Raw genomic sequence first — 26796 nt, forward strand, 5'->3', positions numbered from 1 at the left:
GGTCCTCCTGCTGGAGAGACGAGTGGAAGATGGAGCAGTTCATATCTAAAGATATATATATATATATAATTAACTTGGGTTACTTAAATATATTTCTTAAAGCTTAAAGTGCATCAACCTGTTCACCTTTCATAAGTTCTCTTGCTGGAGTTCTGATATACACTTGTACTTGTTTAAACTTCATCAGACTTCTTGTTTCTGATACTCATCGTCGCATCTTAAACATTATTCTTATTATGGCCACACAGTAAATACATCACCTTCATCAATACAAGCATCTTATGGCACATGTACAATAAGTGCGTTCACTCTTTAGTAAGTTAGTGAGATGACTGCACTGCATGGACTCCACCACAGAGGTGTATGCTGGAGTGTGCACACTTAGGTTCCCTCTAACAGACTCATTTAAATGTTCATCACTCTTGTTCTGGTTGGGTGAATAAACAGCTGTTTTAAGTGTTGCTTGTAGCTGGTTCACCTTTTCAGTCCGTCGCGTGCAGCAGGAAGCAAAGTTACCACGTTGCTTCTTTAGCCAGCGGACACACTGGTCCCGCAGATAAGGCACACACACTTGTCCTTCACGTTCTGCTTCTTCTTGACCTGGTCACCTTCGTTCATCCTACATCTGAATAAACTCGCTATAGTACCAAACTCCTCACGTTAGCTCAGCTACAGTGTTGCCAACTCCTCAGTAAGGAGAGTATCTATTGGCTGTCCTAGAAGTCACTAAATGACTGTCATCGGCCTCATTTGCATAATTGATCATGTGCATGTAGTTGTAACGGACGCTGCAGGAGGAATAACGTTGAGACAGAAAGTGTGTAAAAAAACACCCTGAATGTGTTTAGAACTACAAATGAACTTTCTTCTGTTGATTCTTGTTATGTATTTGTTCCATTGAAACAGGCCATCACTTCTCAAAATAAAAACTCACTACATTTGTCACGAGTCGCTTTTGACAATAACAATCACCAAAAGATTTATAAAGTCGCCAGATTTAGCGAGAAAGTCGCGAGAAATTGTCAACACTGTACATATCCAACACATCTCTGAAGTCTTAGATACAATTATATTATAATATATTATATTTTAATAGAAGTTTCACTCGATGTTTGTGAATTTAAAGAATATATTTGACTTAAACTATAACTTTTAAACACTGGAAACTAATAACTTTCTAACTTCATGGTGAACTCTTTAAAGAAGAAGAACGTAAGTGTTTCTCATTATAATGACATATTACTGAAGTTGATTTATTCCAGCTCTATTTCATATTTCTTATTATTGTTATGCATTTATTTGTATTCTTCTTCTTGTTTCTCTGTTTATGTTGAGTACATGTCTCAACATGTGTGTATTTGAAGGTTTTTTATATTAGAATTGAGGGATTAAAAACATCATTCATGTTCTCCTCATTTATTTCTACTCTTTTACAGAAGATCTGTTCATTTCTGTGCTTTTAAATGTTTAAAGTTATACATGGGATAAGCATTTTATTACCAAAGAGGAGTTCCTCCTTTAACCTACAGGAGGCGCTGTTGCACTTCACTTTAAACATGTGTGATGAGTTTACAGCTGTCAGGAAATGTGGGACTTTTGGCCATCATGGTTGTCATTGCCTATATTTAGAAACAATATATATAATTAGTTTGGTGATATAGTGTTGTATTCATTCCACACTGCTATTTCTATACTTCTGGTTAAATGCTAAACTACATTTATTTTTCTTAGTACTTGTAATAAAGTGTAATCTTATGTTACGTTCCCTATTAGTCTAGGACTAGGATAGTCTTTTTTCCATTGGGCCACATGAACAACAGAAAATATTGTGGCGGGCCGGGCCAAAAGGCTGAACTCAATTCTGCATAATATTAATTGTATTTCTTTATAAAAAGCAGTAAATAGCATTGTTTTGACAAGCTGGTATGAGTATATGTTATAGTTAAGCAATGAAAAAGTGAGGTTGCCTTACAACAAATGTCATTTATTCAATCAAATTTCCCAAAACAATGGTAAACAAAATGTGAACATTTTTTTTTTTACCATTTGTGACTCATATTAGTGAACATTTTCAGCCACATTCACTACAAAACACATTTTGAGTTTCATATACTGTTGGAAAGTTGTGTAAAGTTTCTTAGCATTCTAAAGACATCACAATATTGTCTTTGTGCTCCAAACATTAAGCAAGATACATCATATTGAACTGTCACTGAACATCACCGAACTGTGATTTTGAGAAAAAGGCTTCCAAAGAAAGTGTCCCAGTTCACTGCTAGTGCCTTTACATGCCTACATTTGTAGTCTAACCACCTCATTTGGTGTTTTTAAGTAATTTTTTCTTGTTCAGTGAGAGAAATCTAGTCTCTGCTGGGCTTTAACGAGTGCATCAAAGTCAGGTTGAATGTCTGAGGTGGAGATGCGAAGAACAGCTGACAGATGATCATCAGTGAGAGAGGATCTATACCTGGATTTTGTAAACTTCATTATTGAAAATGTTTGTTCACATATGTAAGTAGAGCCAAAGAGAACCAACATCTTCTGAGCATGTCTCCTCATGTTTGGAAAGTTCTCCTCCTTGAGAGAAGAGTAGAAATCCAGCAGAGATCCTGACTTAAAGTGCTCTGCCAGTACTGCATCAGACTGCAGGTCAATGAGTTCTAGCTGAACATCACTGGGTGCATTATCCACACTGCAGGTGAAGGGAGAGGAAATCATGTGCATTTCATCATAGATTGTTCTGAGATCTTCAAATCGCCTTGAAAACTCACCATGCAATGCTCCTAACATGGATGAGTACCTGTGGAGGTGATCAGCTGATGGTGTGACTTCTTTCAGGGTTTGCATGTGAGTGAGAGTGTTGCTCTCCCGTTGGCTTGAAATAAACTGCATCTTTCTCATGAAAGCCTTCACCAGGCTGTGCATTTCATGAACAAAAAGTCCCTTGCCTTGCAGTTTGGTGTTCAGTTCATTCATCAGTGCAGTCACATCAACAGCAAATGCAAAATCTGCCATCCAGTCCTCATCTGAGAGCTCTGGGAAGTCTTTGCCTTTCTTCTCACAAAACTCTCGAATCTCTGCTTTCAGGTCCCAAACTCTTTTTAGCACTTTGCCCAGGCTGAGCCATCTGACAGCTGTGTGGTAACCGATGTCACGATGCTCAGTCTCATGCTCCTCCAAAAGTGCGACAAACTGCCTGTGATTCAATGCCCTTGCCCTGATGAAGTTTACTATTTTAGTAACAACATCAATAACATGGTTAATTTTTCGCAGTGACTTGCACAACACATGTTGGTGTATAATGCAATGCAAAAATACCTATTTCTGATCTGTGTCGATTTCAGTCACTTTATCTTGCATACGTTTCAAAAGCCTCTCTGGGAACCATCACCTTATCGTGGTGGAGAGGTTTGTGTGTCCCTATGAACCTGAGAGCTGTGTTGTCTGGAGCCTAGTGCTCCTGGTAGGGTCTCCCAAGGCAAATTGGTCTCAGGCGAGGGGCCAGACTAAGAATGGTTCAAAACGACTTCATGAAAAAAAGGGAAAGGAAAGGAGAGACCCTGCCCTGAGGAAGCCCGGGGCCCCCGTCTGGAGCCAGGCCCAGAGGGATGGCCCGACAGCGAGCGCCTGGTGGCCAGGTTTGCCACGGAGCCCGGTCGGGCACAGCCCGAAGAAGCTACGTGGTGCCTCCCATCCATCCATCCTGTGGGCCCACCACTCATGGGAAAAACCGCTGGGGTTGGGTGCGCTGTCACACGGGTGGCAGTGATGGGAGTGGTCAGGGACCTCGACGGACCAGACCCGGGCAGCAGAGACTGGCTCTGGGGACGTGGAACGTCACCTCTCTGTGGGGGAAGGAGCCGAAACTAGTGCGGGAGGTAGGAGCGCTACCAGTTGGATCTGGTGGGGCTTACATCTACGCACAGTCTTGGCTCTGGAACCGTACTCCTGGATAGGGGTTGGACTCTATTCTTCTCCGGAGTTGCCCAAGGTGTGAGGCGTCTGGCGGGGGTGGGGATACTCAAAGGTCCCCGGCTGAGCGCCGCTACATTGGAGTTTACCCGGTGGACAAGAGGTTCGCCTCCCTACGCCTTCAGGTTAACTCTGACTGTTGTTTGTGCCTATGCCCCAAACCGCACTTCGGAGTATTCGGCTTTCTTGGAGACCCTGAATCGAGCCCTACAGGGGGCTCCAGTAGGGGACTCCGTAGTCTTGCTGGGAGACTTCAACGCACACGTGGGAAACGATGGAGACACCTGGAGAGGCGTGATTGGGAGGAAGGGCCTCCCTGATCTAAACCCGAACGGTCGTTTGTTGTTGGACTTCTGTGCTAGTCATGGAATGGCCATAACAAACACCATGTTCGAACATAAGGATGCTCATAAGTGTATGTGGTACCAGAGCACCCTAGGCCAAAGGTCAATGATCGATTTTGTAATCGTATCATCTGATCTGAGGTCGCATGTCTTGGACACTCGGGTGAAGAGAGGCGCGGAGCTGTCGACTGATCACCATCTGGTGGTGAGTTGGATCAAGGGGTGGGGGAAGACTCTGGACAGACCTGGTAAACCCAAACTGGTAGTGCGGGTGAACTGGGAACGTCTGGAGGAAGCCCCTGTCCTGGGTATCTTCAACTCACACCTCCGGCGGAGCTTTTCAGACATCTCTGTGGAGGTTGGGGGCATTGAACCTGAGTGGACGATGTTCAAAACCTCTATTGCTGAAGCTGCGGTGATGAGCTGTGGTCTCAAGGTCTTAGGTGCCTCAAGGGGGGGTAACCCTCGAACACCGTGGTGGGCCCCGGTGGTCAGGGAAGCCGTCCGACTGAAGAAGGAGTCCTTCCGGGAGGAAACCGGAAACAGTTGCAGGGTACCGAAGGACTAGAAGGGCGGCAGCCTCTGCTGTGTCAGAGGCAAAGCAGCGGGTGTGGGAGAAGTTCGGAGAAGCTATGGAGAAGGACTTTCGGTCGGCACCAAGGTGCTTCTGGAAAACCATCCGGGACCTCAGGAGGGGGAAGCGAGGAACCATCCAAGCTGTGTACAGCAAGGGTGACTTCGACTGAGAAGGTTATCGGCCGGTGGAAGGAGCACTTTGAGGAACTCCTGAATCCGACTAACACGCCCTCTATGGTAGAAGCAGAGCTGGAAGCTGATGGGGGATCATCGTCAATTTCCCTGATGGAAGTCACTGAGGTAGTCAAACAACTCCACAGTGGAAAAGCCGCAGGGGTTGATGAGATCCGTCCAGAAATGCTGAAGGCTTTGGGTGTTGAGGGGCTGTCTTGGTTGACACGCCTCGTCAACCTCTGATTAAAGAGGAACAATGCAGAATCCGTCCTGGTCGTGGAACAATGGACTAACTCTTCACTCTCGTAAGGATCCTGGAGGGGGCCTGGGAGTACGCCCATCCGGTCTACATGTGTTTTGTGGAACTGGAGAAGGCATATGACCGGGTCCCCCGGGTGATACTGTGGGAGGTGCTGCGGGAGTATGGGGTGAGGGGGTCACTTCTGAGGTCCATCCAATCCCTGTACGCCCAAAGCGAGAGTTGTGTCCGGATACTCGGCAGTAAGTCGGACTCGTTCCCAGTGAATGTTGGCCTCCGCCAGGGCTGCACTTTATCACCAATCCTGTTCGTGATTTTCATGGATAGGATATCGAGGCGTAGTCGTGGAGGAGAGGGGTTGCAGTTCGGTGACCTGAGGATTTCATCGCTGCTCTGTTACACTTCACACAAGCACTGTTGCACTTCACTTTAAATATGTGTGATGAGTTTACAGCTGTCAGGAAATGTGGGACTTTTGGCCATCATGGTTGTCATTGCCTATATTTAGAAACAATATATATAATTAGTTTGGTGATATAGTGTTGTAATCATTCCACACTGCTATTTCACAATTCTGGTTAAATGCTAAACTACATTTATTTGTCTTAGTACTTGTAATAAAGTGTAATCTTATGTTACGTTCCCTATTCGTCTAGGACAGGGGTCGGGAACCTATGGCTCTTTCGATGATGCGTTATGGCTCGCAGACAATTTTGAGCTGACATTTTTTAACATGATTAACAGGTAATAAATAATTATACTGATTCATTGTAAAGTAAAACATTTAGCAGCGGATTTTGTTTTAGTTCTCCCCTCTCCTTTCCTCCACTCTGTCTCTGACTGTAACTGTGTGTGCAAGTGTGTGTGGGGGGGGGCGGTGCCCTGCCCTTCGCGAAATAACTGAGGAGAAACTGAGCAAAGCAAGCAGTAGACCAGGGTTGTCAAACTGAATCACAGAGAGGGCCAACATTAAGGCATCGTTTCGGGGGTGAAGCTTGGAAACTGCAGCGCCCACAGAGTCATACTTTGCCTTGAGTGTGTCGTTACACTGGAGGTCAATCAGCTCCGTTTGGATGTTCACATGTGCTGTTTCCACGTCAACTGCAAACGGATTGCTGAGCAGTTCATGCGCAGTCGGGAACACAGCGGTGGAGATGGTTTGTCAGTGTTTGGAAACACGTTGTCACCAAAGTTTCCTGCTGCATCCGAGTCTCCCACAGGCAGCTCGGCTTGGAACGCTGTCACTGCATCATACATGTCCGTGATCACACGGCCCTGAAGCTGCAGGTTTAACAGTGAGATGCTTCGTTATGTCGCACAAACAGGCCAGCTCACATCGTCCCAGAGATCTGTGCTGTGTTTCCCTTTGCTTCCAAAAACGGCCAGATTTCCTCACGCAACTCGAAAAATCTATTCAGCACTTTCCCTCGACTGAGCCATCGCACCGCCATGTTCAGAATGTATCTCCTCAGGAAAAGACTTACATTGACTCTTATTAAGTTTCCTGTCTGTGTTACGGTGCTTATTACATGTTCCATCTCCAGAGCTTTACAACACAGCGCTTCCTGGTGTATGATGCAGTGATACACCGTCAGCTCACCTGCACAGTTCTCCCGCTGCATCTTCTCCCGCATCTTGCACTAATCCGCTCTTTTCATCACATCGCAGGTTCCGTCTGTCGTCAGTCCCGTCAGTTTGTCCCGGGGCAGTTTCATTTCATTCACACATTTAGATACTTCCTCAAATATGTATTTTCCCGTGGTTGTGCCATGCATTGATTTAATTACCAAAACTGGCGGGTCAGTGATGATAGAAAAATTATATTTTCTTGCGGGCCGGATATAATTGTGGCCTTGAGTTTGACACCCGCACAGTAGACACAGAAACAGACAATGGTAGGGGAAACACTGATAGCACTTTTAGTACTCGGAGACATGATATACTTACAACTCAATTTTATTAAATATATGGCTCTCAAGGAAATACATTTAAAAATATTTGGCTTTTATGGCTCTCCCAGCCAAAAAGGTTCCCGACCCCTGGTCTAGTGGTACGCCTTCCAAACAAAACACTAGAAGGTCGGGAGTTCAATACCAGGCTGCCACCATTGTACCCCTGAGCAAGGCACTTAACCCTGAGCTGCTCCAGGGAGGCTGTCCCTGTACTTAGTTCACTGTAAGTCTCTCAGGATAAGAGCGTCTGCTAAATGACCTGTACTGTAATAAAGAGATCAGAGTACAGATTTAACTTGATGATTGTCATGTGATGACCACATATCGAGTCATGTGATCCTCTTAACTGTCTCAGCTGTAGAGAAGAAAGAAGGAGACTTCATGCTGCAGCGTTACGGCTGTTCTCAAACACAAACTGGTTTGTTCTGCAGGGTTCATAAAACATTTATCTTTAATTAAAAGTAGGATCCTTTTTTAAAAACAGACATTATTAAGAAGGTTAAGTTCAGGCTGCATGTGATGCTCTCTGTGTGTGTATGTTTCGAACAGGACACACTTAGTATTGTGCAGTTATAGGTACTTTTATTTACCTCTTTTACTGCATTACTGTTTGATTTAATCATATACTCTTTTATTTTCTACTTTATTTCATTAAATTCATTTTGGCAAATATTATATTTACATGTGCAGGGTAGGAAAATATTGCCAGTAGACCTTTTATTCTGTTAGGAAGTAAAAAAACAAACATTTGTAGATTTCTTCTTAGGTTTTTAAGTTTTTCAAAGATGGAAAATACATTTTTGGAGGCTCATTACTATATATATATATATATATATATATAATGGTGCTTTTCGTTTATGTAAGATTTTTTAAATATATTTTCTTTTATACATTATGTTTTTTCTTTGTGGTTATGTTGATATTGTGGATTATCAAGGATGTGATGTATTGTCTTGTCTTCTATGTGGAGCACAGGCAGAAGACTTGTTACTGCAGTAATAACTAATGTGGATCCTAAATAAAGAATAAAGAATAAAGACAGATCTTCTCCCATGTCCTGCACCAAAACCTGTGTTTGTATGTGATACGATGTTAGACTCACTTCAGCCACAAGAGGTCAGGAGTGCTGAAGAGTTTGTATGATGTTCGTTTATTAACTCACAGTCTGCACTCAGCTTGAGTCTAAACTAATCTTACTTTTCTCCATGTTTTCAGTTGTGAAAGTCACCTGGACCCTGAGACAACAGAATACGAATCAACTAAACTCTTTGAGGCCTAACAACTGTGTTGAAAGCATTTCTCCTGATTAAACACAATATTTGTAACATTTACAGAACAGATCAGCCGTACTTATTATTTTAATGCTTTACACCTGTAAATATAATATTAATATAATATAGGAACATTGTTTTTTACATTATTAACAGGAATTCATTATTTAAATGGTACAATATTGAATATTGCAGGGTTTGGATGGGTTTATTTCTGCTTGATAAATGTGAAGATAAATCAAACTCAGAACACTTGAATTAAGAGAAACGTGCCTTTGTGTTTGTAGAATTTGTAGTAACAAAAATGGTCGACTTAAACAAGCCAAATACACGTATTAAAAACATCAAATAATAAATCATTACTTTTGAAATGGTGACAAACTATTGTCACTAAATTACACCTAAAATCCATTCATTATTTAGTAAACTTCTCATTTATAATTGGATGCACAGTTATACAAAATGCCCATTAGACCACATTACTCTGTACTCTTACACTTTACCACTAAATATAAATAAAAAGGAGAGTAAGATGTGTTAATGTTGCTTCAAGAATCACATTTCTCCATTAAAAAACATACTTTTGTAGTTCCACAGCACTTATACTACAAAAGACTACAACTCCCGTTAGGGCGGACCTGTCACGTGACAGCGGCGTGTTGTGTCATGTGACCTTGACACGGCTCTGTCAGCCCGTTTCCCTTTTTTCGCAGTGCCACAGGCTCGCGACTGAACACACTTAACGCTCTGCTAAACACGCGCACGTTCCACTCGGGTTGTTTCATGGCTCTGAAACTTTACTCCGGCGCGTGCACACTTCAGTTTCTCTGCCTACCTGGATTTGTACAACTCTCGCATGTCAGACTGTGGTAGACTCCCCGGCAGGCCTCTCTCTGTTCACCGTGTGAGCATCAGTCCTCACGCCGCGGTTGGGTGGGTCCAGCTCGGCCACAGAGGCAGCATGGGCCCGGTGCACCGCTCAGCCTCAGATTAAAAACATATTTGTGTGTAACTGTTTTAGTTTGGATGTTACTGCTACTGGAGGTCGGCTGTCACAATGAACGGTGAGTGTTAATGTGTCCTTTTTGTTTGTCTGCACATCATGCATGCAGGAGATTCACTCACTTGTTAGTAATCTTCTGTGTTCAGACAAGTTGGGGATTTCTGCTGAAGCTACTTCCCCAGTTAATAAACAACGTGACAATGAAAGCAAGTCAGCAAAACATCCAATGCACTTAAAGCTAAATGTGCTCCTCAGGTTCACTGTGACAACCTGGGAGACATGTTTTACTTTTGTTTTGAAGTGGCAAGTGAACATGAGAAGCAGGTATCGTGTGGCTAGAAGTAGCCTTGATGTTCTAGAAGTCTGGGTATAATAATGATAATAATAATAATGTATTTGTTTAGCAAGAAATGCAGCACAAAGTACTTTACAATGAGGGGAACTAGACATAGAAAGGACATAAAATAGAGATAAACTGCCATAATTCATTTAAAATAAAACACTTTAAAAAGTAGTGAAGATAAGGTTACAAATATAAAAGAATTATTAATATTTAAGCAACTATTTAAAGCTGTAAGTTACAAGTTTCTCATGCTGTAGTAATTCACAGAAATGATTTCTCTATTGTTTCTGTGACTGTCTTGTGCAGTTCCTTCCTCTTGGACATGCATCATTAATACAGGAACTAATGGCTGGGTAATTGATTTCATTAATCCATCATCAAACTAAACTTCCTTTTGTTTGTCTGTTCCTCTGCAGGCACTCAGCAGAGTGATACGAAGAGACAGCACCTCCTGGAGAGGCTGCTGGACGCCGTCAAACAGGTGAGTCACATGACGTCTGTCCGGGAGGCCACATCTTTAGATTCACCAAAGTCACACAAAAACACAAACGAACTGAAAGAGCTTTAGCAGAGATGATAGATCACGGCATTGATAAGGTAAAGCAGTACAAATATTCTTCATATAGCGTACACTTAAACTGATATTTAAGTTTTAGTTCAACCTTTCTGCAGCAGTACATTACCCAGCGTCATCGCTGATGCTCCCGCCTGTTTAACGCCATCTGCTGTAGAGAAGAACCTCTTACAACCTCACTTCAAGAAATCCAAACTCTCCCTTTAAAACTGTCTGGTGTTGGGAATAACGCCTTTCACAGGAAAATGAAGGAACATTCGTTTGTGGTGTCAGGAAACCTTTTAGTTCCTGTATCTACCGTGTGCCAAAACACACGACAGGAAGTAAAACTGAGCAACTTTTACAACTTGATGGTCTTGAGAAACAACACTGGCAGATCTGATGTGATGTCCTTTCACATACATAGAGGGGAAAAGAAAGATGCATGTAGAGTATCACTGCTGCACATCAGGGACGTTTGTTATCCTACAGAACATAAAAGCTTTCAAGGATCAGAGCCATACGTTTCCTTACAGAGGCTCCTCATGTGTCCATGCAGACTTTACTACAAACAGCTACTGGGCTAAAGATGGCTGCCGGGTCCCGTAAATCACTACTGTTCCTCCGCAAAACACTGTCTGTTCTGTGGCGGAAGAAATAAGTATTTCCCTTCATGTCTTTCCAGTGCCAAATCCGTTTTGGAGGAAGAAAGGAGATTGCCACAGACTCTGACAGCAGGTAAGAGAAGCTTCTGGAGGTAAAATCAGCAGGTTATTTCTTCACTACAATGAACTTAACTTTGGTTTGAGAGCTTTACAATGTTTTCCATCGTATCTCAGAATAAGAACGTTTTCATGGCGTAAAGGAAAAATGTTCTGAATAATTCTGCACAAGCTTGTTTCCTCCGAGCTGAATAATGTCGGACAGAAATATGTGATATCCTGTGCTGCTCAGATTACCACGGTTCCCCGGGTCCTTGAAAGCCTCAAAAAGTTTGAATTTGAGGGGGAAAAAATCACTGCCTTGAAAGTTTTTGAAAAAATACATGGGTCATTGAAAGTGCTTGAATTTCGTCTTGGGTCCTTGAATTTCATGGAATTGGTCCTGGAAAGTCCTTGAATGACCATTTCTGCCTTGTTGATAAAAGGTTGCAGTTGTTGTATGATGCAAGTTAGATTCATATTCAGAAAACATGAGTGTGTACTGTTTATAACTTGTGGCATCTTTTCCTCTGACACTATAAATAATGGAGTTTAAAGTGCAGCCGTAGAAAGCAGAACTGTTGCGCACACACACACACACACACACACACACACACGTCAGTAACTGGTCTCTGTCTCTGCAGGGTGATCTGTCTGTGTGCCCAGTTTGAAGCGGTGCTGCAGCATGGCCTGAGGAAGAGCCGAGGCCTGGCTCTCACCGCCGCCGCGCTGAAGCAGGCAGCGGGCTTCAGCACCAAGACTGAAGCAGGTACGACGAAATCAAAGCAGCAACGCAGAGCTGAATGCTAAACGTGAATAGTAGCCTCATGGACGGATTGTGGGACAATGGGCCCCTGGGCAGTGACATGTAAAGGGCCCCACTCCTCCTACATAAGAACAAGAGCCACACGTTCATGGATATGTTCTTTTTCTAGTGGTGTTGCATCTTTGTCGATGTTTTGTGTCTTTTCTGTTTCTCTTCTGTCTTTTAGTTGTTTTGTGTCTTTGTGCTCATTTTGTGTCTGTTTTTCTCGGCTCTTGAGTCTCATCCTGGTCTTTTTGTCTCTTTTTGGTCGTTTTGAGTCACTTTGTAGTCTTTTTGCATCTATCTTTGGTTGTTTTATGGTGCTTTTTGGTCTTATTGTGTGTCTTTGTGGTTGTTTTGTGTCTCTTATTGTTGGTTTTGCGTGTATTTTTGGACGTATTCTGTCTCTTTGTGGTCTTTTTGTGTCTTTGTGGTCTTTTTGTGTCTCTTTTTTGCGTTTTGCGTCTTTTGGTCATTTTGTGTCTTTTAGGACGTATTCTGTCTCTTTTTACTTGTTTTGTGTCTGATTTTACCACTTGTGTGTCTCTTCCTGGTCACTTTGTGTCCCTTTGTAACTTCCCAACAAGAAAAGTCAGCAGTAACTTCAAACAGGCTGAGCCCAGGAGGCCCGTTCAGTGATAAGTCCATGGGTAGCTTGGCTTGATACTTTGAAAGTCATTGAGGGTTGGAGGACGCAGATGTGTCAGTGGGAATCTCCGAGCTGCAGGATAACACACACACACACATACACACACACACACACACACACACACACTCACACTCACACTCACAACCTGGCTGTGCGACCAGATGGTTAGACGACAGAGGCCGCAGTTCAAAATGGCGTGCACAGGAAGGTCTCTGCTTCCCTGTTTCACTCTTGCTCACCTCGTCTGTCTCTGAACCTCTGCGCCGGGCAGCTCACCTGCGGTGGCTTTGCTGCTAAGAAGTACAAACTGTCACTATGAATCCACGTTGTTTGTTTTACGTTGCAGTCAGGATCCAACCAGGAGATGAAGTGATGGCTGCTGTACAAATACACAAGACATGATGTCATAGTGCAGCCAGGAAAAACAACTTGCTGTGAATATTGAATTCAATGTAATGCGATTAATACTTAGCTGTTATAAGGAGTTGGAAATGCAGATGCATGTTTATTTACTTTACATTTACGGGAGTCACTGCTCACCGCCTCCACGAGGAAACAGCATACAAAGCTTCAGTTTTATTTGCAGCCGTCAGAGCTTCTAAACCTTTTAGAGACATTAGCTTCACATTATAGCGAATAGTTTCTACTGTCATATTAAAGAACCCTAATGGCTATTAATTCCAGATGGAGGAGAAAAGCATGACTTCTGTAATGGCTGCCGCGTCATAACCATTAGCGCTGACGTTTCCCTGTATTTCACAGACGATTAGAAGAAAGGATTGTGGCTGCACTGGTGGACGTGGAGCTCCCTAATGAAGCCCAGCACTCTGACCGAGCCACAAGTAGCAGCCGTGATTAAAACACATTGTTCTGGGTTTATATGCTAAACGTGTGCAAAAGAGAAGCATTACATTCCTATTAATTGCGTGTGTGTGTGCGTGTGCGTGTGTGTGTGTGTGTGTGTGTGAGAGAGGGAGTCTTTGCTTCACGGACCTCCTGTGTAACTCCAGAACATTTGTTTTTATAACTCGTCTTCCTCCCGCTCTCCAGAGTTGACTTTCTGGTTCTACGTGAAGGAGCATCTGAACCGGCACGAGCTCCAGCGCTTCTACTCCCTGCGTCACATCTCCTCCGAGCTGGGCCGGGGTCGAGCCTGGCTGCGCTGCGCCCTCAACGAGCACTCGCTGGAGCGCTACCTGCACACACTGTTGGCTGACCGCCCACGCCTGGGGTTGGTACAGTGTGTGTGTGTGTGTTGTGTGTGTGTTGTGACCTTAATAATAAAGATATGTTTTGAATGTATTTCTGCACATCAGTGAGATCTTGCACGCTCTTCTGCAGAATTGAAGTGTGTTCCTCTCGTCGTCTTGATTAGAGTTATTACTTCATCTCCTCTCTGTTTTCCAGAACTTATTATGAAGACTGGGCTTTTATTCTGGATGAAGAGAGAGCAAGTATGCTCCCCACCATGGCTGCAGGTCAGTCTGTGTTTTAATGTTGCAGGAGAAACGTTGGACACAGCAGGCTGTAGGGACGGGGGTTTGTCAAAGGGTTAGTCGCGCTAGTGCTGTGGCTCAATGTTCTTATTATTGTGATATGAAAAGCCTAACATAGCATTAATATGGTAACGCTAGTGTTGTGTTCTAATGTGAGTGTCCAACAATATGTATGTATGTATGTGTGTATATGTGTGTGTGTGTGTGTGTGTGTATGTATGGACATGTGCACACAGCTTCACACAGCGGCTTTAAAAGCAGTCAAATAACTGACTTTGCACTTTACTTGTTTATCAGCTCTGGATTTGGCGAGAACTGAAATCTTTGACCCTATTAGTGGTAATGACTTTGTTCTTACTGAACTATTGATGAGCGCAACTCACAAACTCTTCAAATATGAAGAGTGTAAACCACTGATCTCATGCCAGAGCTTTCCTCCCTGATGGTTCATCTCCATCTGCGTGCTTCAAAAGCTGGATTTAACCAGACTGATGTGTAATAAATGAAGTCTCTCTCTTTCTGCTGTTCAGGTCTGAACTCCATCCTGTTCGCCATCAACATCGACAACACTGACCTGAACGGCGGGGTGACGCGAGGAGGAGGCTCCTCTGTGAGCGACCTCCTCAAGGAGTCCACGCAGGGCATCGGCAGCCTGTGGAAAGAGTCGACTCAGGGCGTCAGCAGCCTGCTGCGAGAGATCAGCACCGCCACGGCTGTGGTGCCCGGCTTCACCCCCAGAGTGGAGGGAGCCTCAGACCCGCTGCCCGTCCTGCCACGCAGCAGCTCTGCTGGTAGGAAACAGCAAGATTTAATCCACGTTTGACGTGCTGCAACAAATCACAATATTCATAATGCATCACAAAAGCCGTGCAAGAAATGCAAAGCAGCGTTTCTTTCCCTCACAGATGACATCACGTGTCCTCGACTCTGTGCAGACACAGTTTGGGATATTTCACTGTATTGGGAGTTGTTTCTGTTATTTTGTCCACCCCTTGAATACAGCGAGTGAAACATCTTAGTCCTGTAACATGAACAATGAATCGTAATAAACAGCATTGTAAGCTGTGTTTTAGTATCGCAGTATGCCGTGTATTTAATCATTAATAAAGATAATAATTCACTTTATTTTTATAAATCACTTTTCAAAATAAAACATGTCAGATAAAACAATAGAAAAGAATTGAAAACAATCAATAAAATGAAGATTCAGGCCACAAACCCTGTGAAAGCACTCGTATAAAGATGTTTGTGAGGGAGTTAATAGATGATACGCAGCTCGCCTGTCTCGTCTCCTCACAAATGACTTCATGTCACAAAAGCGGCGCAGACAGTAACACCACATATGGTTCAGTTGGAGCGTGTGTAATGAAAGCACTGGTGGAACAAATCTAGTGGCTGCAACACAAGGCGTCTGCAGCAGAGTGCTGCGGCGCCGATGAACCCCCCCCCCCCCCCCCCCCCCCCCCCCGAGAAATGAATCAACTTCCAGAATGCCGGTTCCTTGTTTGACCTCATTGAGCCGTCGGGGACGACGTGCAGCGTCTCCTCTCCTTATGTTCGGCTCTGTGGGATGAACACGCTTTTACATTTGAACTGTGCTGTTAAAACTTTCCACTGGATGTAAATGTGAAGCCGGAGTTCCAGCTGGAGCAACCCGTTCAGGTTATTCACTAATGCGCAGTCGGAGCCTTGTGGCTCTGAAAAGGAAGCGCGGGTTGAACCGCAGCACTTTAAAAGCTACATTGAGATGAAGTTCAGATGCTGATGTCACCAGGGCTGAACTTTGCTGAATAAACGTTTGGAAGCCGCTCGTCTAGACGGAGAAAAGACCTGAAGTTTTACTTCATCCGAAGGTAATAATTGAGCTTTTTGTTCCCCCCCAGACTCAGTGCTGAGGAAGGAGCGCCGGAGGAAAAAGAAAATCACCAACATCATTTCCTTTGATGACGATTTGGACGGCGGTGCGGAGGATGAAGAGGAGGGAGAGGAGGACTCCCAGAAGATGGGCGCGATGAGGAAGAGCCTCACCGCTCCGGCTCAGGGCAGCGTGGAGGAAGGCGTAGATCCTCTGGAGCCGGTGTTCTCCCAGTCACCGGCCCAGAACGGCCTCGCTGAACCGGGCATCGTCAGCTGGGTGGGGTCCCCTCATCCCTCTCGTACTCCACCCGCTACTCCACCTCCTCTGCCTAACCGTACGAGTATAGACAACGAGGAGGAGGAGGAGGAGGAGGAGGAAGAGGAGGAGATGTACAAACGCAGAGCGCAGACCCAGGAGGAGGAGAGGAGCAGCTCTGATCAGTGAGTCACATCCCTTCATGTCGGGTTATAAAAAGTATACAGAAACATTTCTGCTTCAGTCTGACAGAGATGAATAAGAACAAAACACTCTGGGAGGTTGTTTATAAAGTGCATGTGAAATTAAAAAAAGCAGATGATTAAAAAAACTAAAAGAGTTGTAATTCTAAAAGCTCCTCTTTGTGTTTCGTTGGCTGCTGGAGGTGATTACTTGGATCCACAAGTCGGTTTCCTTTGGGCAAAATAAGTGTTTTTATTAATCAGAACACAAATGCAGAAGCACAAACACGACCAGCATTATTAAAACAAGGGATGGTGGAAGGAAGGATTCTTTGTGTAGTTCTATAAAAGATTAAGATTAAAATCCTGAACATCTGAGTGAAGGGCAAACGGAGAGACGCGAGTTAAAGATGCTGCATGAGAGGAAAGGGACAGGTGCATGCTGGGAAGTTTACGGTCAGCAGCAGTGGTTGTGTCACAGCTCAAACTGAGTCATAACTCTGTCAAATGTGAACACACAGACATGATCACATGTTTGTAGATTCAGTGGGACGCACGCTGTCCCAGGATATCATCGTCTCTGGTGTCCGTCGTGAAGAAACTCATCAAACCTCTTTAGAACACCACACCTTGCTTGGAAATCCTCACAAGTTTTCTAAAGTAATGCAGTGATACTTGTGTGTACATCCATGGCTGCTCTGCAACAATACACTGCTGAAAGCTACTTCGGCACACTTCTTTTAGAACAAAATACATAAATCCAGACTTTAAATGGAGTTTCCCCCAAAGCATTATGGGAGGCGCATTTGTCTGAGGGGGAAGCGACTCCCTCGATAGACTCTAGAATGTGTTGTGCAGGTTTAAAGTGTTTATTTACGTGTGTAAAGGTGACTGACGGAGGTTACTTGGTGTTTCCTTCAGGGTGGTGGTCGGCAGCCTGTCCAGCGTCTCCACGTGGAGCCCTCTGCAGCTGATGATGACAGAAAACATCAGCTCGGACGTCCTGATTCCTCTGAACCCTGCAGACTCTCAGACAGGTACTGAAGCTGCGCACACAGGAAGTCATCCCTGCATGTGGCCGTCAGCAGATTGAACCCGATTATTTATTCACATATAAACTGCAATACTGACGATGCATTAATACTGTATTCATACATTTCAAGTAAGGATCTTATTTATACTATTCAAGCATTTCAAACGTGTGAAAGTTCCCTTCATGCCACGTTTAAATCTCTCCTTGAAAAGTGATTTACATTAAGATGATTGAAGTAAAATGATTTAAAATGACATCTTTTAAAAGAAATCTTTTCTCCCTCATTGGAAATCCTGAATCTATGAATCTTTAAATAATGAATTAAATGTAACATTAACATTCTGAGGCGGGCTCTGTGAACACAGGTTTATAAATGTATATATAAATAGTACAATGTACACATTTCTACTTAAATCGTATTTCTATTTTCCTCTTAACTTCTCTATCTTTCTATATATTCATTCTAAAATAGAGAAACTGTTTTGTAACACATTTAAAGTATTTGTGGTTTATTCAGATTCCTTCCTGCACCTCTGTTCTCAGATCAGTATCACTGTTAGTGCTTTAAGTCTTCACTGCTGCACTACCTGCACTGCACAGCTTGTATTTCACATTACAAACATTTAGTTGTATAGAACTAAAGTCGTACCGACAGAACTATCCCTTTAAGAGTCTGTACTGTTTGTCTCACTGCTGCTTGTGGCTTCAGTGTTTGGATCAGACGTCCTTCAGATGAAGACTCTGGACTTTCTCTGTTAGTCGAACCTTCACTTTCACTTGTTTTGTGTTCCAGTGAGTCCTGTGGAGGACGCGGCTGCATTTCCTGCTCAGTGTGAGTCAGCAGGACCGCAGGGAAACTGTGAGAGCAGCAGATCGATGCAAACGTTCACGTAAGCACATGTTTCAGGCTGATGTGTTGGTGTGATTTGCAGTTTAGGGCGAAGATATTGATCCGTTTTTAAGTGTTATCAGTGCTCTTCTGTGCTGCAGCCTCAGCTTTCTTTATAAAAATGAAATCTGAAATGTGTTTCAGTGTGGAGTCCAGTTCACTGACGCAGGCGGCTCCGCTCTCCAGCGTGCTGCCGACACCTGGTCTGCCAGAGTCCATGACAGTGGGTGAGTTTGTCGTCTCCTCCTCTCTCTCCTGCTCCTCTAGTTCGGTCTGTTCTCAAACAGGTTCCGTCAATCATCAGGGGTTACGTCACGTGTGAACTCGCACCGAGACAAAGTCACGCATAACAATTAGATTTAACAAGTTCTTCTGGATACCAGCTGTGCTACAGTTTCAAACACACGCAGGTATTACACTGTGAGCTTCTCAAGGATTTATCTTCTCTGACTGAGATTAGAGCGTCTTCTGATGAAACCTCGAGAGGAGGAGAGTCAACAGTCGTGCTCACATAACAAACGTCCAACAAAACCTCAGAACAAGTGAAATAGACGTCGGATTTAAGCCTGTTTTAGGAATGGAAGTGAAAGATCTTTTTGTGTCACTAGGAAGATGTTTCCACATTCCTCTAGTCTACTGCACCTCCCTAACATCTGAGATACAAACTAGATCACAGATTGAAAACAGCCAATCGCTGTCCGATACTTGCCGACTCGTATCGACACAAAGAAACCTGAAGCCTCGTCGGTACAGAGAGTTAGCATTAGCATAGTGGAAGGTTTGACAGCAAACATGGTGGAGTTTGCAGGTTTTGGATTTAAAACGGACCCTGGACGGAAAAGAAAATCCCACTAACGCTGTGTCAGCAGCTGCCAGTTACAAGCTCACAGGCTGCTAACCACACGTACTGCTCTGATAGTATGTTTGGTGCACAACAGACTCCTGATCTGAGTCAAACGTGTGTCACTGAAACTTTGGGCCAAACGCTGAAACTCATCACGAGCAGCGGGGGGGGGGGGAGACATGCATTTATTTTACATGCACGTCTGCAGGGGAACTTTACAGATGCTTCGAACCAGATGATGTGTAATGAGATGCTGCCAGCGAGCAGAAACAGAATAATGACGTGTCGCACATGTGATATTCGATATGACAGCAAACATCACACTTGTTGAATCACCGGCTCCTCACAAGGTTTCATCTGGAGACTGATCTCAGAGTGTATTCCCAAAACTGTGTTTGATGGTAATGAATCCGGTGGAAGTTAGGACGTGTCTGGAAACTTCCCCGCCAGCTGTCGTCTGCAGCTAATTAAATCGGACTCGCTGATTGGTATTTTCAAACCGTGTTGTTTTTCTGTGCGGTCAGTAAAAGTGATCTAACTGCTGCGAGTGAAGTCCTGGAGACCGGTCGGGAGACTGTTCAGCTGTTTTGCATGAGAGCAAAGGATCCACCAGGTGGCGCTGTTGGTCCAGTGTCGGCACATGTTATGTATAAACACACACGCCGCTGCCCTCAAAACATTTAGCTGGAGAGAGAAATGGGTAGAGTGTGACACAAAGTCAGATTGTGCCATTTCCATCAGCTATGTGCCGAATGATGTGCATAAAACACACTTGATGCACTTTAATGTGCGCGACTTGCAGCTCAGTTTGTTTTGCTCTGGCCTGGAGTGAGGGTAGTGTTCAGCTCGCTGCCCTGGAGCTAATCAGACTGCAAAACACTCACACTGATGCTATTTGATTCCATTGTGTGTGTGTGTGTGTGTGTGTGTGTGTGTGTGGGTGTGTGTGTGTGAGGGGGGGAGAGAGAGAGCCAGGAGTGGAGCTGCCTGTAAGCGCTGGGATTGAGCCGTCGTCCGATCTTTGAGCCCTCAGGAGGTCACGGGGTCAAACACAGAGCTGGTGGAAAACTACAAACTGTTTGGTGCGGAGGCAGAAAGATGTAAAACAGCAGTTAAAAGTCAAATCAACAGTGAAACATCAGGTTCTCTGTGCCAGTCCTTCATCTCCAGACTCGCCGACTCGGCCTCAGAGGAAGAGCTCCGTCCCAGCAGAGGCAGATATGCTGATTTCTACGCCTACTGCTGGCTCAATAGACCAGAATGCAACGCAGCCAAAACTGATTTTTGCATTTTTTGGTAAAACACCGTGACTCTCGCTATCGCTGTTTGCTTTTTATCTCTCCTCGCCTGCTCCCGTAACCCAAGCAACAAGTACAGGCGCCTTTCTGGAGGGGCTGTGCAAAGTTGTTGTGCGATACGTAGAAAACCACAGAAGAAGAAGACGACGAGGCAGGTTGAGGGACAGCGACTCGGAGGACATTTCTTGGAAAGCACTGATTTATTAGAACATCTCGTCTGATCTGCAGCTGAACTTGTTTCTTAGCGAAGCTCCAAAAGTTAAAAGTTAAAGGGGCACGTCACCAGTTTGAGAGTTCAGTGTGCTCGTCAGGAAAAGGGGAAACTGAAGATGCATTTACGTGACATCCCACAGCAGCTGCCAACTTCCTGTGTTCAGCACAATCTTCATTAGAACGTCTTGTGTGTAACGTTGACATTTCTATCAGTGTGTATACTTGGGATACAATGCTGTTTGTGCAACTGGTGTGTTTTGTGTATGCATTGTGGGTATTTGTCAGCGCCTGGTGCTCAAAGCGTTACACGGCAGCATTTAAATCCTTCACAATGTTTGTGGATCCATCTGTTCTCGTGCAGATTATAATCCTTGTCCGTCCTCCATGTGACTTGTGGAAGTGAAGAACACGTTACTGTTTACTGGGTCGTTTGCATCGTAGTAAGGATTCCAGTTTCATCATCCTGCAGGATGTGTCGTATCATCAGTAACATGACTTGTATACGTGCCGGGGGTTTGATGCTGGCAGGTGTCTCGTGCGTCCACGGTGAGTTCCCTTAATGTTTTCATATGCAACACTGAATTGCTTGATAAGGTCGGGAATCAAACTGAGCAGTTGATGAGCTCATGTGCCGACAAGAGAAAGTAATAAGACCTTCTATGAATAGGAACGTGTGTGATGTATCATTAGAGTGTGTGTGTGTGTGTGTGTGTGAGGAGGTGTGTAGAGCGACATGTGTGAGTCCAACCAGTCCACTGATGGGAGAGTATGGAGTCTATAATTCCCACGATTACTTGATTACATGGCCTCTCTGCTGATGCATCTATTATTGGAACAATTGAGCAAGAGCGTGTAGGTTCTCACACACACACACACACACACACACACACGTTGTTTTCCTCCTGCACAATTCAAAATTGCCACCAAGCGCTTCGGTAAAAGTTCAAGTTATTTAAACTTTGACCTTTCAAAGTGCACCTGTGTGACGCAGGGGAGGTAACCATAGAGACAAAACTAACCAGCTTGCGGCGAGCGCAGAGAACATTTCCCAATCATGTGACGGCGGCTTCACGCACACGAGGATGTGTTTCCACTCGGGCTGTAATTTGTGATGGAGGGACGTCTGGCACTACTGGAGCCTCTCATGTCTGTGACGCCCGCCGCCAACGCCTGCTCCGACTTAAGGTCGCTTTTATTTCTGGTTTGCTGATGAGAAGAATGGAGATAATAGACTTCCTCGGTGCTCCTCTGCTCTCTGTTGTGTTCTTCATCACACCCCTCCTCCTCCTCCCCCAGCCAAGCTTTTAGCTCGGGGGCTGGAGGAGACCTACTTGTGTCTGGGGCTTCATAGACACCCTATATTAGTTATGAAAATAGATTTGTGTGTGTGTGTCTCCTGGCATCAGCCTAGTTTGGGGCATTGAAACCTTCATGTGCACCTCCAAGTGTAACCATGGAGATGAGCCACTGTACCGCCACACAGCCCGTCCCGAATCTGTCCTTCATCAGGACGCAGATCATCATCAGCAGCAGCTGACGGCGAGCAGACTCTGGCTGCAGCTGATGGAGTTCAACCGACTGAAGCTGCGGCTGTCTCACATGGTAGAAGACGAGGTTTACAAATTGTTTGAAGGAAAGGCGCTGTCAAGGACCCCCCCCCCCCCCACACACACACACACACTTGCCACGTCTCACACAGGAGGTGACGTCTCACACTTTGTCGTTACAAGTCTTAAAGTGTTCCTTGTCTACTGAAAACAAAGTGTCTGAACATGTTCACCTTGAACGAGGACTTTTACAAAAGGTCAGTTTTCCGTGACCTGAGATGATGTTTGGATTTGGACGAAAGAGCAAAACGTACAGAAGAATCTACGTTTTAAAGAAGAACCCCCGTTATGTCATTGGACCGGCTTCCTCTGCAGCTAATTGTTTTCATCGTCGACCGCTACAATCTCATTCTCCTCCGTGCCCATCCTGGGATTGTGGGTGTTAACGGTCTCTTTGTAGACGAGCTCTACACAATAACAACTATTGGATGCCATGAACTTTTGTTTTGTCTTTGTGAGAGTGACGTCCTGTAACATGTGGAGGGCAGACGTCAGCTGATCGACGAGTTCACAAACGCAATGAAGCGGCTGCTGTTGAGATGATGCTTTTCTCTTCCTGCCGTCAGCTGAGCTCAACTGTGTGTACGGCAACCTGTTAGGGCCACTGTAGGTCAAAACAACGAGAGAATTTCTGAGATTGAAATCACAAATTTCTGATCGTGTTTTGTTGTTTGGCTTCAGCCTGCAGGGTTGGATCAGACGGCATCAGGAAACATTACGCGTCAGTGTTTTCTTCACAACTCACGGCGGTGTCCCTTCAAAGTCCAGATGTCTGTGAGGACATTCATAATGTTTTTCTCCAAAATCCGGTTGCAAAGTATAATCTGATGATCTCATCAAGCGGCGGAATCTGCGCCGTGAGGAGGTCGATCCAAACCTGCAAATTGAAGCGACGTATCTTAAAGTTGTGACTTCATAATCTCAGAGTTTCTTTCTCGTAGATGTACGACTTTAGTATCGGAAATCCAGATGTTTTTGTCTGTGAATAAAACCTCCTTCCCCAGTTCTTTCAAACATCTGTATACCTGGATGCCGCACTACGCCGCTGTCTGATCAGCTGAGTGGCAACACGTGTTACCGCCTACCGACGGCAAACACTCGTCGTCGTCGTCGAGTTTGGTTTCATGTTTTCTTGATTCATAGTTCAATGCGAGAGGACTCCTCACATTTATCTTGGAGTATCTTCTTTCTTCAGGGATTGTTTTAAGTAGCTTCCAGAAAGAAAGTGTGTTTTACCGAAACAATAAAAGTGTTGAGACGGATCATTCTGCAAAACTGTCAACATTCAGTAAAAAGCTGATTTTATCAAAGCAGGAACACACGTGTGATTCTGTTATTTCTACATCTGAAAACTAAGTTCTTAGTTTCTGCATATTACTGTGTGTGTGTGTGTGTGTGTGTGTGTGTGTGTGTGTGTGTGTGTGTGTGTGTGTGTGTGTGTGTGTGTGTGTGTGTGTGTGTGTGTGTGTGTGTGTGTGTGTGTGTGTGTGTGTGTGTGTGTGTGTGTGTGTGTGTGTGTGTGTGTGTGTGTGTGTGTGTGTGTTAGTGCAGAAGTCTCACTCTGTCTGTCCTCTGCAGTGGAGCTGCGTCAGGCCATTGTAGCCATGATGAACAGGAAGGACGAGCTGGAGGAACAAAACACGTACGTTGGGATATATTCTCCTTATCTGCAAAACACACTTACACACACACACACACGCACTACACACACACACACACACACACACACACACTCAGGCTGGAGGAAGATATTGAATGACCTTTCTGTATAAATCGTGTCAGCTTGTTTTCTTTTCATCCTGAGCCGAGAGGGTTTTTTTGTGCTGACTTGGGGGCAAGAAAGCGTTTTGTTGTGCGTTTGTTTTTAGCATTAAGCCTCCAGAGACTGTGATTTACTCATTTAACAGCTGCTGAAAAGGTTGTTGTGCAAACTGCAAATCACAGTTGAATAAAAGTCTGTTGTAATGACCAGAAACAAACAGATTAATGCGATTCATCTTAGATTAATGTGAATCTTCTGCCCAACAGTATTTAGATGTTATGATGTGCTGCGATGTGTACCTGGGGCATTAAGATAAGAGCGTCACAGATGTGTTGACGTTTGTCTCGGAGAGAAGTGTGACCGCGTCTAATAATGTTGATCTGCTGTGTATTAAAACAGCATGAACATCAACATGTAGTGTGTCAATGTGGAGGATTACAGCTCCTGGATCATCTTCTTCACGTGTTCTTCAGGTCTCTGCGCAGTCTGCTGGACGGGGAGATGGAGCACTCGGCAGGCCTGAGGCAGGAGACGGATGTGCTGAAGAGGAAACTGGCGGAGCTGGAGGAGAGACACGCAGCCAAGGTCCAGGCTCTGGCCAGGTGAGGAACGTTCACACGTTCACACGATTACAGCTGCACCCTCGAGAAACAAAGCCGAGCGTCCCATCAGCACAAACCTTTGGTGTTTAGTCTCTGCGTCTTCAACCGGGGGTCCGTGACCCCTAGAGGGTCCTCAGAGATACTGCAGGGGGTCCGCCAAGTTACTGTTTGATAATGCTTCGACAGTGAAGACGCATAATTCACAATACAGTAACATGAAGCTCACATATTATAAGCACATCTAAATCATGCTATTCCTAAAAAAGACTCTTTTATTTTGTTGTCAATGAATCAATTAGTTGATTGACAGATAAATGCATTTCTGACACTGAATGGACGAAGCAGTCGATGGAAGTTCCTGCACACAAAGTGTTTCAAGGGAATCTGATGAGGCAACAAGTGAGACGCGTCGTTGGCTTCTTGTTTTTAATATAATCTGTCGACAGTATTACCTGTCCTGGTGCTCTGAAGCCACTTAGTTCATTGATTTATCAAGATAACAATACAATGAATCAATAATGGATTAAAAACAAAGTGAATTACCGCCCGAGAGATGAAGAGAAATGCAAAGCTTCCACAGGACCCGATATGTTCATATATCCTCATGCAGTTATCATTACTGTCTTTTATTACATTCAGCGACTTACAAACGACCTTGAGGATACAAACTCCAAGGTAAGTGCTGCGTACGGAGTTTTAATTTCCCCAACAAACTACAATATCTCACTGACATGGTTTTAAAAGGCAGCAAGAGAAACGTTCAGAGATGCAGCTTTTACTTTCACACACTGAAGTGCCTTGTTGTTTCCTCCGTCAGCTGTGTTGCTGGTGGGAGGGATTGTTTCTGCAGCACTTGACATCGTAATGATCATTTCATTGGCGCTGATCATTGACCTCATCAGCCCCCTGCAGATATCTGGCGGCTGTTTGGCGCCGCGGGACCTTTTGCATCAGGCAGTTTGTCCGAAGACCTTTCTCACATCCGGCCTGTCGCACAGGTGGCTCTGAGAACAGAAGGGATTGTTGAATACAAGTCGGGGAACTTTTGTCTCATTTAAGTACAAAGTGAAACCAGACGTTTGTCAGTGGGTAAACATTGTGTAGAAGCTGTAATGGCTGCGAGGACCTTCGTGTCTCGTGCTGATTGAGCCGCCGCCGCCGCATCAGGCAGGAGAGAAGTTATATGTGCAACTATCACGGTTAAAGGAATACTTTGAATATTGTTACCTTAGTTCTTGAATAAAGCCTCAAAGGTGACAAAACAACAGCAACTTTAAACTCTCCAACAACTGGTGCAGTATAATCCAAGTCCCTTCTGACACTTTGTAAAACACTTGCTTATGAACAGAACTCGTGCGGACGAGCAGAGGGAGTGTTTCCTCTGTTTTTGGATTCTTCGTTCACCGTGGAGGCGTGCAAGAAAAACTCAAGTTCTCATCCAGAATTGAAGGTAACACTGGGCGAGTAATTGATTATAAAAAGGGTCATTTCGTAAAGTTTGTCTCCACGTGCAGTTCAGTCCCTCATGATGGAAAGTATCGGACACACACACACACACACACACACGTTCATCCCAATGAGCGACCTCCTACAGTTTCCCGCAAAGTGATTTGCGTCACCCCAGCATTTACAATTGATTGCCTGTTTGCCAGAAGTCTTCAGTCGAGCGCTGAGCCCTTTAAATAGAGGATTAGTCACCTCCAGCGGTCTAAACTGCAGGTCTGCCTCCTACAGCGAGTCACGCCGCCAGCCAGGGTGGATCCACGGACGGAAGTTGAGTGTGAAGGGCGGGAATCACCCGATGATGGACACAGAACCCTGGAACGACGGGCGGTTTTATCTGAAACCCAGATCGATTAATAATGGAGGTTGTTGATGCAGGAGGGGTCGGCTACAGGACTTTGCGTGGAGGAAATGTTAGTAACTGGCCTCCTCTTGAAATGTAATTGAATAACGCTGTCTGCTGAAGCTGATGGGTTTGGCGAGAACAGTGCAGCCGCTGACGAGGTTTTTTTTTTATGTGTGATGATTTTCATTGAACAATTGAATGGAGTTGAAATGGCAGGAGAGGCAGAGAGAAGGAACCAGCCTCGCCGTGACACACTGCAGTCAGACACACAAAGCCTGTTCTAAAGTCGGCCGCTAAATCTCAAGT

General features: G+C 44.6%; 1 protein-coding gene across 3 annotated transcripts in view; it reads left to right on the forward strand.

Annotated features, from left to right (window-relative positions):
- Positions 1-9001: 9001 nt before the first annotated feature.
- snx29 (sorting nexin 29) overlaps positions 9002-26796 on the forward strand; it is a 55862-nt gene continuing 38067 nt past the window's right edge. For all 3 annotated transcript variants that reach the window (XR_003834111.1, XM_029455832.1, XM_029455833.1), the window contains exons 1-13: positions 9002-9612; positions 10311-10375; positions 11133-11185; positions 11793-11917; positions 13653-13833; positions 14010-14080; positions 14629-14889; positions 15982-16396; positions 17315-17430; positions 18220-18316; positions 18460-18542; positions 23856-23919; positions 24513-24641. Coding sequence is in view for 2 of the 3 variants with exons in the window: in XM_029455832.1 (XP_029311692.1) it covers positions 9606-9612; positions 10311-10375; positions 11133-11185; positions 11793-11917; positions 13653-13833; positions 14010-14080; positions 14629-14889; positions 15982-16396; positions 17315-17430; positions 18220-18316; positions 18460-18542; positions 23856-23919; positions 24513-24641 (1667 nt within the window). In the remaining variant the exon portion in view is untranslated. The remainder of the gene's footprint in view (positions 9613-10310; positions 10376-11132; positions 11186-11792; positions 11918-13652; positions 13834-14009; positions 14081-14628; positions 14890-15981; positions 16397-17314; positions 17431-18219; positions 18317-18459; positions 18543-23855; positions 23920-24512; positions 24642-26796) is intronic.

This window comes from Cottoperca gobio, chromosome 19 (genome assembly GCF_900634415.1).
Source record: "Cottoperca gobio chromosome 19, fCotGob3.1, whole genome shotgun sequence".
Lineage (NCBI taxonomy): Eukaryota > Metazoa > Chordata > Actinopteri > Perciformes > Bovichtidae > Cottoperca > Cottoperca gobio.